Source organism: Calonectris borealis, chromosome 23 (assembly GCF_964195595.1).
Source record: "Calonectris borealis chromosome 23, bCalBor7.hap1.2, whole genome shotgun sequence".
Taxonomy (NCBI): Eukaryota; Metazoa; Chordata; class Aves; order Procellariiformes; family Procellariidae; genus Calonectris; species Calonectris borealis.
In genome coordinates this window covers 3,440,180-3,454,037 of record NC_134334.1, presented here as the reverse complement: position 1 = coordinate 3,454,037, position 13,858 = coordinate 3,440,180, and the positions used below count along the sequence as shown (strand labels likewise).

At 47.9% G+C, this 13,858-nt stretch overlaps 1 protein-coding gene across 1 annotated transcript in view; it reads right to left on the bottom strand.

Moving 5' to 3' along the window:
• ACAP3 (ArfGAP with coiled-coil, ankyrin repeat and PH domains 3) overlaps positions 1-13,858 on the bottom strand; it is a 104,387-nt gene that overhangs the window by 44,797 nt on the left and 45,732 nt on the right. Inside the window, exons 3-4 of the mRNA XM_075172370.1 lie at positions 10,903-11,022; positions 10,337-10,390 (exon numbers count right to left, since the gene is read on the bottom strand). Of these exons, the coding sequence (XP_075028471.1) occupies positions 10,337-10,390; positions 10,903-11,022 (174 nt within the window). The remainder of the gene's footprint in view (positions 1-10,336; positions 10,391-10,902; positions 11,023-13,858) is intronic.

The following is a 13,858-nucleotide window of genomic DNA, read 5'->3' as shown; positions in this document are numbered from 1 at the left end:
CAGGGAAAGGAAGGGACACTCTTATGTCATCCTCAGGACTGCAGACAAGTACCCTGGGACATTCCAGGGAAGAAAGGATTCCAGGGTACATAAAAATCAAACCACACAGCTAATGAACAGGGCTTCCTCAGCTTGATATATAGCAAATCTGGGCTACACAAAGCTATGATACGGACGGGAACCAGTGTGCCTGAAGGGCTTCACAGAAATGCAGGCTGTCCCCTGTTGTGTGACGACAAGCAGACACCACACTAGGCAGTGCTAGTGTGGAACACTACATCCACCTTACCACTCCTGCCTGGAAAAATCAGCTCCTAGCTGGTGCCCTAGGGTACTGCACTGAAAGAAGCAAGCAAAAAATCTGCTGAGCACTCAGTACGCAGGACAAACCAAGCAAGGTCCCAAGCCAGGCAGATAACCCTGGAAGTAGGATACTGCCCTCGCCCTTCTGTGGTAGTCAGAAAGGCTCTGCACACCAGTGTCTGGCTGGAAAAAGGACAGACGCTTTGAACAGCACAAGTGAAGCATTTAAAGAAGGTCTCTGCCTGTAACAGGGAGGCACTCTCCCAGCAGGGCGCTTCCAGGCCTATGTGCAATGCTCTTCTCCTGCCACAGCACGGGCTTGTCCTCAGGCTGCCTAGGAAGAAGAATTAACTAAGGATTCATTCCAGGTTTAAAAATCAGAGCTCATAAAACTGCTCCTTCCTGAAGCTGTTTACTGAGAGAGAATTGAACTCGCGGTGACCACGTAAGCAGTATTCCTATGCCTGTGGTACAGGGACATTTCTATGTGGAATTTTAATTCAAATATATCTGTATTAGAACAGGAGAACTGCACACACGAGGAAGACAGGCCATATATATCCATCTCCTGCTCTGTCAATACTCCTCTCCCCTGCTCCTGTTATTCATGCACTGAGCCCCACACCACTGTGATGGTGCCCTTCCTTCCAGTCTGCACTGATTCATACAGTGGTTTGCCAAGTGGTTTGTGAGGGGATACCAGGTAATGAATATGCCTTGCCTGCCAGCAGCACCTCTGCTGAGAGGCATCCTATAATGCCAGCATTACTTTTATTGCTTCTTCATTAATTTTGCCACGCAAGATCACCAGGGGAATTTTTTCAAGTGGGTCTTCCATTCAATTTTCAACGCAAAATAAATAGAATTTTTAAGAGCTACAGTTTCAAATATAAAATCATCCCTTGGCTTTTTCTCCTTTCCCAGAAATACTTGGAACAAATAATTTGTTTTAAGATTTTCCAGACCAAATACCACCCCACCCTCTCTCTCAGCTTCCACCAAGACATGAGAAGTCCAGCTTATGACTCACACACATCTGTGCCTGAGGAGGGTCAGCACGAAAGAAGGGAGTTAACACAGCTCTCCCCCAACAGCAGCAAAAGGCTAGATCCTACATTCCACTTTCCCAGCATGGGCTTCTAAGGAAATGGGATAAATCCAAACCTGTGTTTGACAGGGGGCTTAGGAATTTCACACCCCCAAGAAATGAATGCAAGTTCAGTGGTGGAGGATGTTATTCCTGGAACTGCAAGCCTAAAAATCAGGATAGAGGTCATCCGAGATCCAAAGGGATGCCACTGCTACAGCACTCCCACACAACTCCCTGCAGAGCTTACAAGAGAAGAGGCGATCCCACCAGGCTCCAAAGCAAAGCAGAAGCAAAAAAGAAGTGAGATTGCCTGGCTGTGGACTGCTTCTCTCAGCACTTACATGCATGAAGTTCAGAAGTAGGACATCGCAGCTGCACATGGGAATAGCGCTTGAGTAGAGACTAAAGGTAGGCAATGGCATTTGCGGTGGGAATTTGTCAAGGAGCAGCAGAAGCCATTGGACCAGGAGCTGTAACGCAGCTGGCAGAGCAGGGGCCTCACCAGCCAAGGCTTCACACCACCACACCAAGAAAGCAGGGCAGGTCCAGAGATGGTGGCCAGATTCAACCAAGAACCCAGATCGTCAGGTAAGTTTGTGGTGATGAGGCAGGTCCGAGGCCAAGCTGGGATGTCAGTCCACGTATCAGAGTCAGGCCCAGAGACTGCCAGGCAGATCCACGGTGACAAAGCTGGTCCAGCATCAAGCTAGAAAAATCAGCCTGGAAGTTGGGATCACCAGGGTCCATAGCTGGGTATGGCTGTAGCTGAGCTGGAGACCTGTGCTCCTACAGCACAGCTCAGACTAAGACTAAAGACCTCAGGCAGAGCTTAAATGGAATCCCTGGGCCCACGGGTGGAGGGTGTGGGTGGAGGCCCCAGGTGAAGCTGGTCAGGGCCATTAAGGTCTACTAGTGCACTGAGAGCCATAGCCCAGATGAGACCAAGGTTACTAAGAGAATCAGCCACTCTCCTGCAACAACTGGCCCCAGCTGATGAGATGGAGGGTGTGGAGCTTCCCCTGCAGCTGCCTGACATGTGGACAAAGGCAGCTCTCCCCTCCCCAGCTCCGCCACTTCACCGCCCCAGCCACGGCAGTCGTGAGCTGGATGAGTCACTTCTCTGCGCGTCTCTCTCTCGTGGCCAGTCTGGAGGCCTCCTTCTCACCGACGTCCCCAGAAACAGTCTGGGGACTGGTTTATGTTGCATTTAAATGAGGGTCGGTTGTCTGGGGCCTGGGAATCAGAGCCTGATCCTTTATCCGGTCTCGGGAACCCTGTCCCGCGGCAGTCTCCCAAACCGGGGGCACTGCAGTGTGTCTGAGAGAGGGAGGCCGCTACAGCCAGGCCGGCCGGTCGGCTACAGGGCTGCCCCGACGCGATTCTGTCGGCTCTCTCCGAGCATCTGCTGGGGAACAAAAGTGACCACGTTCCCCAGCCTGCAGAAGGTGATCATCCCCAGTCCTTATGTCAGCCTTCCTGTCAGACACCCTGCTCCCCGAAGATGGCCCATTCTGCCGATAAGCCCCTTGTGCTGATCAAACACGGCACCGTTAGGACTGCAGTGGCTTTGGCAGTCTGTCCTGGCCTCTCCACCTCTTCCTCTTCTCTTCAACTCCCTGTCCTGCTGCAGAGTTGCAAAGAGGTTTTCCAAGACCTGGGTGCTTTTTCGTTCTATGGCATGTCTATCCAAGCTGAGGTCAGGGTGTGCCTCACAGAGCTTTGGAAAGAGCATGTGGATACCACTGCAGCTGCTCAAATAACAAAACTCAACAATGACAGCACACTGTACATTTTCCCCTGATTTCATATTCCTACAGTTTACTTCTCTTTCATTGCAGCTTCTAGCAGCTGAATATAGTAACCTAAGGGGCAGGGGGGCCAGGCAGAATTCAAGCATCCTTTGTTTGGCAGGGGATGCTTGAATGACTTTTGTTCCTGTCTGGCTATATGATTTGGTCCTACATCTCTTGAGCGATGGCCCACCAGATAAATGCCACCCATGAACAGCATTCCATCTGTGATGCCTTTGTAATACAGCTCACTTGAGGATTTGTGCTCTGCAAAACAAGCCAACAACACTACTTCTATTACATGTCGGATGTTAACACAGCCTAAGCCTAACTTCTGAACCAGGCTGAAGTTGAGTCTCTCTCACAAAAAGCTCAAGACCTCCAGTTTGTGCTTAGGTCAAAGGACGTTTGTTCCTGCCCCTTACATATTATTGAAGCTCCTTCTCTCCCCTAACTAGAAAGCGGACATCCTAAGATATTCTAGAAACTGAAAAAAACCTAGTCTTTCTGAAACTCAGAATGCAGCACTGAGCTCGTGTTAACTGCTAGACTGGTATCAAACTTCAAGGGCAGCAGCTCACTGAAGTCTTTTGGACTAGTGTAATGCCATTGCACTAGGACACAATGGCAAAAACTGTGAAGCCATGAGATGACAGAAGGCCTCTCCCCTGTCAGATGGTAATCCTGCATCCACAAATGATATCCCTTACTGTGGTAGCTTGATGCACCTGGACCCTTCCCAAGTGCTGTCAGAAAACGCAGGTGGTCCACCCAACCCTGTGGAGAATAGGCAGCTTGGAAGCACCCTCCACTTTCATTTCCTTCTTCCTTCCCCCTGAACTCCACCGCTACCCTCCACCCATGACATCTGCCATCTGCCTCACTGACTCATCACAGCCTGGGTGGCTTTTCTTCTTGTCAGCAGGAAATGCCTCCTGGCTCGCTCGCACAGCTAAATCTCCCCTGCAAGCTGCTACTGCTCCTGCTGGAGGATTCCTGTGACGTAGCTGCAGTGATTTATGGCAGACAGGAAAGCTTAGGACTTAATGAAGCTCAACACAGCTCTGTCTGGAGTAGTACTGATGAGGGCAACGTTAATGTTACATCTTCTGAGCTGGAAAATACCTGGTGCTGCTGAAAATGTACTTAAGGGGCTCAGCCAGACTAATCCTATCACAACAGCACTTTCACTTGCATCCTTTCACTTTTCTTATCTCTCTCATGACACAGAGAGAGGGAACTGCATGGGAAAGAGCCTTGATGTGCAAGTGTGACAAGGTGGTGCCGCAGATGCTGGTATTTCCTTCCAAGGCATGCGTAGGGCAATAGGCTGGTGGGAAAACTGCCTTCCGTTCTTTGACAGAGCCAGGGATTATTGCATCCCCACATTCACTGCCTCTTGCCCTTGTATAACCTGGAGCCTCCCCTTCCCTAGTTCCTTGGAAGTGGATGCTGACAGTTTTCAACTATCTGTAAGTTGTACAACTCTTAATCTGGACAGCTAGTCAGCACCAAGAGGTTGGCATGGAGCATAGCCAGTCGTGTCTGCTTTAAAAGTCTATGGAGAGGATTACCCTGCCTTCACAAGTGCTGATTAGGTACGTGACTGCACTAGAAAGAACTGCATCTAAAAGCAGCGCAGGGAACTCTGACCAAATCAGAAGTTTTGGGGGAACAAAATCCACTTCAAGTCTAGGGTTTAACAGTCTTTGGCAATGGGGCGAAAAAAACATGCAAGCTTCTGCACTGCTGTAATTCCAAACACCGTTGCCTAGCCTCATAGTATAAATCCAATACCCATAATTATCAGCTACCGCTCTAGAACTGATGGCACCTTTATGCTCCTTTACCTGTGGGGATACCTTGTTACACTCCTGTACTTAATTACATTCATCAGATTCTGTAAAAAGAGGGAAAGGATGTTGTCTCACATGTAATGGTCTGGCAGATTACTATGCCTTTCAACCTGTTTTGTGTTTTAGGGAGGGTGATAAGGAGGAAGGAAGGAGGCAAGCAAACAAACAGGTTTTGGAGCTGACAGCACAGCATCTGTCTGCAGACAAGCAAAGAGCATTTCCAGTACAGAAGAGCTTGGCAAGCCACAGTCAAAATTTATTCGCTCCAGTGTGGTATGCAGTGAGGAGGAAGGGTCACAGGGGAGACTTCAGGCCCTCGAGCAAAATTCCAGTTCATGCCACTCAGGCTCACACAAAAGGAAATGGTTCACTCTGGCAGCTGCGCAGGAAGGCTGCTGCAAGGCTCTGGCATCCCTGTCTGCCACCCACTGCTCAGAGGTCTCACAGAGGTAGCTGGAAACTTGTTCCCTGTCATGGATCATGCACCTCTAACCAGCGCATGGAAGCTTGCCTGATGAGGCCATGTGCTACAGCATCCTTCAGAGAGTTCAGCTGTGCCCCACACTGCAAAGACTGCACTTGCCAGAGAATGGGCAGGGGAGCTTCTGCAGAATGTCAGCTCGTTCTGTGTTGAGGCAAAGGCTCCTGGCAGGTCGTGGAGTGATAGAACAGAACAGTAAAAAAAATGGGACAGACAGACCATATCATTTATTGGAGGGAAGTGCTCTGGGATATCGAAGTGTTTACACAGTGAGGGAAGACCCCTCACTCCCTCAGATCTCATGTACAAGGAATTTTTCAGCATAAGATTTCATTTTCAGGGGTAGGAAGCACAAGCTAACACTGCAAAGGTGTCCAAGTGCCTCAGTTTCACCGAGTCCAGCAGTACTTGGAGAACTAAATAGCTCTGAGACCCTGCACCTCTGCCCTGCTTGTGTTTGGTAAAGAGCCAGTTACCCTAAACACTGTTTTTACAAGTACTGGAGGTAATAGCTGATGCTTTTAAATCCTTAGGACAACTAACAACTGCAGGACTCGTAGAGTCAATAGGGAAAGGTGGGGCATTTTGCTTTTGGAACATGGGGAAGAGTCACAGTCATTCCTCATCAGATATTTTCCTCCTGCACGAACTGAAATTTTGGGTCTAGGATGCCTGAGGCTGGGGACCCTTATTCCCTTAGATATGTAATGTAGCGTTAGTACAACTGAGAATCAGACTACTGAATTGCTGAAAAGATGAGTACAGGAATTCAGCGGACCTACACACTGCCGTGATTCTTAGGAGAGGGAAATGACAGCCCCCTAAAGCAAAATGCAATATTCATCACAGTACAGCCACCAAGAGAAATACATGCACAGCACCCTGCCTTGAATCTGAGTCCCAGGCGACATGGCAGCCAGCAGGACCTTTGGCTTTTCTGCTGATGCTGCTACCGACATCTGCAGTGATGCCTCAAGAGGTCAGCACTGTAACATCAGTAGGAAGCTCTTTTTCAAGCCACTAAGCATACGTTTCTGAACAGAACATCCTAGGAAGCCAATTGCCCAAGAAAATTGCCAAGTTAGAAGGCCATTTTCCCTAGAGCAGCAAGCAAAATCAGTCTCCCAGCTCAGTAGTTGGCATGTTACAGAAACACGTCCTCTGGGGCTGCTAGGGCAGTGCCATTCTCCAGCTCACTAGTCAAATCAAACGCAACCAGATAGAGACATTAGTTCCTTGACCTCTTACTCAATCATCATTACCTACATCAGTTTGTCTGAGCCATCTAAGCTTTCCTGTCTCCCCTACAAAGCCATCCCCGGTAAAACAGCTGCCCAAGCAAGCCATGTTAGGCAGTCAACACGACCAGCCAAAGCCAGGAGCCCAAAAAACTTAAAACTTAATGGGGAGAGGCAGTCACCTCCAGAGCACAGTTCTGGGAAGCCCTGGACCATAGCTTCATGAACCTTTTCAGCCAGCACAAGCTAGCACTGCAGTCAAGAGTTCACTGTGTTTGTGAAGCATTGTGAAATGGCTTTAACCAGCTAAAAACCCGGCTAGTTTGGACACACACCAGTGCCCTCTGCAGCTGTGTGATCCCCCGAGCCAGCACTAGGGAGGGATGACAAAGGTGCTGGAAAAAGTTAATAAGGGAGAGAAGGCAAGAGAGGTGGCAGGACTGCCTCTCTCTGTGGTACGGCTAGGCTGTGCTGGCTGGAAGAGGTCAGGAAACTGCTTAGACTAAAGCAACTCCTGAGCGAAGCCAGTCTCCTAGCTGGGAACTAACCCAGAAGGTGTGAGTGCTTTCTGCACTGCTGCACTTGGTTCTGCAAGGGTCAAACAGCTTTATAATTTGGTTGCTTTGCTTTCTCTCACCAGGCCAAAACAAGACACACAGATCTGAATGGGGAAGGGACAACGCAGAATTGCTCTGTGCACTGTTTGCTAAGCAGCCTGTTGACTGTGGTCGAAATCCTCCACAGACACTGTTCCCTTGGAGCACTGCTGCTCTCCCACAGTCCCTCTTACTCAAATTTGATTATCAGACAGGGGCCCAGCACTGTTTCCAGTTATGTCAGTGTAACCTCCTAGAAGTCTGTGTGGCTGCACAGAATTTGAATCCCAGCATCTTTAGTCTCAGTATTAAACCTACCCTCTTCCTGCTATCTGTCTACCCTTCCTCGGTTTCATCCCTTTCTACAACTTGGGCAAAAATTCTATTACCCAAGGTATTGATTCATCTTTCTGACAATCCTTGTATTTACTTGGCATGAATTAGCAGAGCTTCTGTTAGTCGTTAAGTCTGCGTGTCCTCCCAATAGCCCTTCAGAGACAGGAAAGCACTTGAAATGCTTTTTGCAGATATGGAAGCTGAGACATAAATGTACAATAGTCCAGATCCATAAAGGTATTGAGGTTTTTAACTTCTATGCATGCTTTGACATGAGTAAGGCCTTAGCCCAAATGCATGTGGCTAAAAGCACAAAAAAAGGCAGAGGACAGTGACTCCAGCTCTTCTGAACTCAGCTCTCTCGTCATCTGTCCTCTAAGGTTGCTTTGATGTTTTTTCCTCCTTGTGCATTAAAAGGAAGATGGGAATGCTCTCGAGCTCAGTGTGTTCATCTTCTACATTCAAGCGGGTTTTATGCTTGGATTTTGCTGAACTAGAATCAAGACATCTCCAGGCCCCGTGCTCTAGCAATAAAATTATAGAACAAGCTTTTCCAACTGATTTTTTGGGGCTATTTTCCCTTCTTTTTAACTTGTTCCAGTTGTACATACTGTCCTGGCCACATTCCTAGAGTAAGCACTGACAACTGTTTCATAGCTGAGATCCTCAGACATGGATGAGCCAAGATACACATACACACACACGCACAGGCACACACAAAGGAGACAACAGAAGGCACTAAAAATAACTCAGCTAATTGAACAGCCGTCGGAGAGGGCTCAAGATCCAGTAGTCATTCCGAAGCCATTTCCTGGAGAGAGACGCACACTGCTCTGCACTAAGGGAGGAGGGTGCTCTCCAAAGGCTGTGGGGAGGGAGGATTTAAGCACGTTTCCCCTTGTGCATGCAGCTGGTGGTAGGGAAATACTGCCTTTTACAACCCCCGAGTCACATGTAGTGGGGAGCTCACCCCTCCTGAACAGGGTGGGGTGCTTGGGAAGGGTGACACCACATCAGCTGGGGATTTGACAGCTCTGGGAAGGGTCCTTCTGCCTATTAGTTGGCTGAGGCAAGAGCAATCCCAGAAGTGCCACTTTTGGCAGAGACCAGGGATCCAGGGGAAGCTGCACAGCTGGCGTAGCGGAGCCTGCAGACAGCATTCTGCATCTAGAGGTTTCTGGCTGGGACTGCTTCCTCATGGCTGGGCTGCACGCACTCCCCAGCCCAGCCCCTATCAGCGCAGCTGGGACGTGATCCCTGGAATGAAGGGGTAGCTTCTCAGGGGTTCATATGCTCCTTGGCAGAAAGGCCTTACGTTTTCAGAGGAAATTTGAGCAGCATCAGAAAATCAGGGTTTGAATTTCTCTGCTTTGACACAAACTCGCCTTTCCTCTGATGCTCACACTGGTTTATTCACTCTCTCCCCACCAACAACGTTGCTGTACAGCTGTTTGACTGTTCCCAAATACTAACAGTCCTAGGAGAGCTGCGGTTGCAGCACTTTTCCCTGTAATTTTTTACTAGGAAACAAGTCTTCCCACCTGCTTCATTAAATAATTAAATGGACTTGATGCAGCTTCTTCTCCAGCTGCATGTGGTTAACTTGCATCCCAAAAGCAAACATCGTGCCTAATGTACTTTGACAGGGACATCGTGGTATAAAAGTGGGTCAGTCCAGTTCTGACACCCTGAAGCTTCCTTCACTTTAAAGCACTTGTGCTTTAAGCTTCTACTGAATTACAGACTTAAAATTGTGAGTCTGGCATGGAGCCACCAAGCATGAAGCACCTTCCTCTTCTACGAGATTTACAGATGCCATGGCTGGATGTTTGGGGTGGAGAAAGGGCAAATTCTATCTCCTTGGGCTCTGTTAGTGAGATACAGTCAGCTCAGGGGAATAGCCATGGTCTGGGCATTTCCCTCCTTTCATCTCAGTGTAGCATTAATATGTCCTGTGTTATCCTTAAACACAGAGCTGCACACAACTCACTGAGTCTGCTCCCAGCATCAACTGAACAATGCAGTCCTTTCGGTTTGATCCATTCACAGCCTTGCCCATGTCCTAGTGTCACAAATTTGAATGCCAAGCTTCAGTGTGTATTCCAAAGCTGCAGCAACAAGGTTATACATGCAAGCCAGAGTCCTGAGTTGTCAGAGCTCCTCAGGACCTTGTCTGTCCTCACTACAAAATCCTGTGCTATTCAAAAAGAAGAACAAGGCATCTGGAGTGCGGGACCTTTGTGAGCTCTCCTCTTCCTTTGACAAAGGGATTTTTAACCTCACCCTTCTACATATTTGTTGTACATCTCTGATCTGAAATGAGCCAAAAGGCACCCATGCAACAGTACATACCCTTTCACTAAGTGGCACCTCCTCTGCAAGCCTGTGGAAATCCCATTTCCTGGAGTTCACGATGCATCAGGACCAATCATTGTGAGTACACAGACTCACAGCTCATCCAAGTCAATATTGTTGCAAGAGGCAACAATAACTCCCAGCCCTTTGCTGGAACCTGAAAGACACTCCCTTCGTGGACCCCACCTTTGCACAGTGTCAAGTAAACCAAACGGAGAAGACCATTAATCAGTGCTTCGAGAAAGAGGTTGCCATCAGCACACAAAAAGACAAGAAGCAGCGGCATCTTACCATGTGATAGTTAATCATTTCCTGCAGACTGTCTCCAAATTTATCGAGGCACTCCTGCAAAAAAAGGTAAAGAGAACTGGCAGTGAATAGAAGCAGCTGCCCTTCATTCCCAGGGGTTCAACGACTGAGAGAGATGCTCATTGAAGCCACTGAAGAGCCACTCTGCCATTTGGTAAGAGGGCGTTTCAAAAACGTCTGACATTGAAGCCACAGGCTCCCTGTTCTTTCCAGTTTAGTGCTGAAATCATCATGTCAGTTGTCGCTTGTGTAGGCTGGTTACTTGTGTTTCCTAAATAACTGATGCTTACTGACCTGGATTCCAACAACCTTGCCAGCACTGTGGCTTCTTAGAAGTCCAGTTCTCCCTGCAAACAATGAATCTCACTCTGACCTTTCAGCATTGCATTATCAAATGGTCTCTACATTCCTCCAAAAATAAAATCTCATACTAAATGGCTTCTTAAACAGTATAAGGGTCTTGGACATACGGTCAGGAAGCAGCATCAGAAGTTTGACACTCCCCAGCCCTCACTGTGTCCCATGCTCCATCCCTCAGGATGACTTACCGAAATCATTTCATCCTTCTTGCACTGCTGCGACAAGTCCCGGACTCCGCTGACAAAGTGCTTGTTCGTGGTGATGTAGACTTTGCCGGCTTCAATCATCCCACTGCATAGCTTTACCAGCTGCACAAGGAGAGAGGTGTGAGCGGACAGGCAGCTGATCACATCCAACTGAACTGCAGCCAGGCTGGCTTTAATCTGCACAACACCACAGCCCACGACTTTAGAGCAGGATGCCATTCACGTTCCTGGTGTGGCTACACTAGCAACCCTTACTGTGGCAGAAACAGGGATGCAAATCGCACTTCTAAGGGTACGACATGCTGTCAACATTTCACTTGTCACTTAAGAATAGCAGTTCCAGGCTACCCCCTGAGGACAGATGAATCAGAGTAGCCCATTTTTTCCAGTGGGTTTCTACTTTTCATTCTACCCTGAGGCATCAGGCTGCAATAAAAGGAACCTGATCACACAGATTGACTGGGGAGAGGCAAGACTCCTTGGTGCTGGGTGGAAGTGATAAGCTGTCTAGAATCTCCCTGCTGGCAGTATGCTGCTCTTTGGGGTTGTCGAGCCCAGCTGGCTGTTCTGTATACTTGTGGAGACTTCTCTTGCAAGGTAACAACCTTGACATGAAGGGGAGCCAGCATTCAGCAGCATGATGTTTTTGTATCATGTTTTCCTTAAACCAACTGAGGAGGACTGCTTGAGCCATGTCTGCTGTGAGCAGCCAGTGAAAACCTATGTTCCCTCATACGCAGGTTAAATCGCCAAGATTGTAGATAACTATGAATCAATTCCCACAATTCTGCAGCCCAAGGAAACTTTGCTGGTGCACTGTGAGGGATTACAGCATACATCTCTGGACTGCCTGTGACCTAGTACAGTCTTTCTGATGGACCTGGAAGGAGTTTTGTTCGGAGAAACATTAACAACTTTAAGCAAGCTACACATGCTCCGATTCTCATCACCAGCCTTGTTATAGTGAAGCTACCAGTGAAGTTAGCTGGAACTTGCAGCAAAATGGGTTGGCTTCCTCACTTTGGAATTAGTTTGCCGCAGCACAGGTATACATCTCCAGACAGCCTTTATTAACTTTTGATAATTTAACAGCTGCAGGGAACATTCCCAGACTTCATAGCCACAGCAAACTGCCTTAGCATGCCTGGAACTGAATGTAAAGACTGGAGCATTAGCTTAGCTAGAACTCCTGGCCATTAGCCTATCTTCTTGCATCCAAAGCTCCTTGTAAAAGGTTATCGTAAACAGCTTAAGATAAATCCATAAACCAAAGGCCCAAGAGATTTGCAACAGTAACGGCTGGCCACTGAGCACAATTTTAAAATTTTTTGTTTGGCTGGTTGGTTTTTGGTTTTTTTTAAATCACCACTGTTCTAGGCTTTTTAACTAAGTGAAAAACTTTAGCTGCTGATAATGAACAACACTTAGAACTGAAGTTTTCCATTCTCAAAATCCAGGAGCCTTTTAGGGATATTAATCTTACTAATGACAACTGGCTTTAGAAATCTATGCCTGTCAACCAGCCTCACCTACAGGCTGGGAACGAGTAGCTCTCAAGTCTGGCTTGATGCCAAAGCCCCAGAAGCATGGTGTGCTGGTTTGAGGCTTGGTGCTTGTTCTATTTATGCAGCCACAAGGCTTTGGGGTCTAATCTATATGCATGCATTGCAGAACAAGCTTGCTTGCCTCTGTCTGCAGTTCTGTAAAAATATATCTGAGTATATCTGAACGTACAAATATATATATAGTCACACGTGGTATATCTGTGTACACATAGTATATACAGTCTTCACTCTTTCACTCACATCCCCTCCTGTCCACACAATTTGACAGAACAGCATTGGATGCTAGCAGACTTGTACTATCCCATCCAAGCCCAGAGAAGAAAAGCAAACAGATGCAGTTCCTGTCACATCTGGAGCCCAGACGTACGCTGAGGGTTTGGACAGATCCTCTGGAAAGGAAATCCAGCCTATTCTGCAACGTGGCGGTTTCTAGCATACCTCTGTGCAAACACTTGTGGCCAAGGCTGTGTTACTGGTAGCTGAGGGCCATTCAGCACAAGCACACTCCCAAGGGGAGCAAGGATGGCTTTGCAGATGGAGCACAGGACAGAATGAAGGAAATCTCTTTGAAACAGCCCAAATCTTTGGTATTCCCTTGGATGAATCATTTACACTGCCTTTTACCTCCATTTTAAACAGGTGTTAAAAGGCTAATCATTTATAAACTAAGTGCTCAGGGGCACAGCAAAAGGCAGAGAAACAGAGTCAGTCCTTGCCAGCTTGCTGCTCTTAAAGAACTAGTCATGCCAGCTATTTGGGTACCGCTGAACAACAGTTATACCAAGCCCTAGAAAGGCTGCCCTGGGCATCCACCAGCTGGTACACAGGAGAGGAGCTGGGCCATCCAAGGCTGATTTATTAGGAATGGGGATGATTGAATCTTGTCCAAAGTTACCCTCAGAGAAACTAATTTGAACTTCAGTGGCTCTTCATATGCAGACTCCAGCCTCACTTGCCCTGGACCCAGACCTTATAAGCCTGCTGCTGACTTTGCATGACTGGTCATCTCCGCAGCAGACAGGGGAAATGATGCACGCAAACAGAATGACACATCCACCCACTTTGTACTACCAGAATATCACCCATAACTGCTGTCAGGGGAAGACCAAAATCGCACGAGACTCTTGTTTTAATGCAGTCCTCGCCCAAAGGAGCTCAAATCAATTTGCAACAAAGCACTGAACAATAAAAAGCTGAGAGCCCTGAACAGCTCTTGTACTTCCAGCCCATCCTCCCCGCTCCAGGATTGTTCCTGGCACACCAAATCATCTAACTACAGGGGGCACTGACAGAAGTAGTGCTAGACTCAGAGCAAGTTTTGCCCCATGCTTTGTCTTTAGTGCCTTCCCCTCTTCTGTAGAGGAAAACAGATA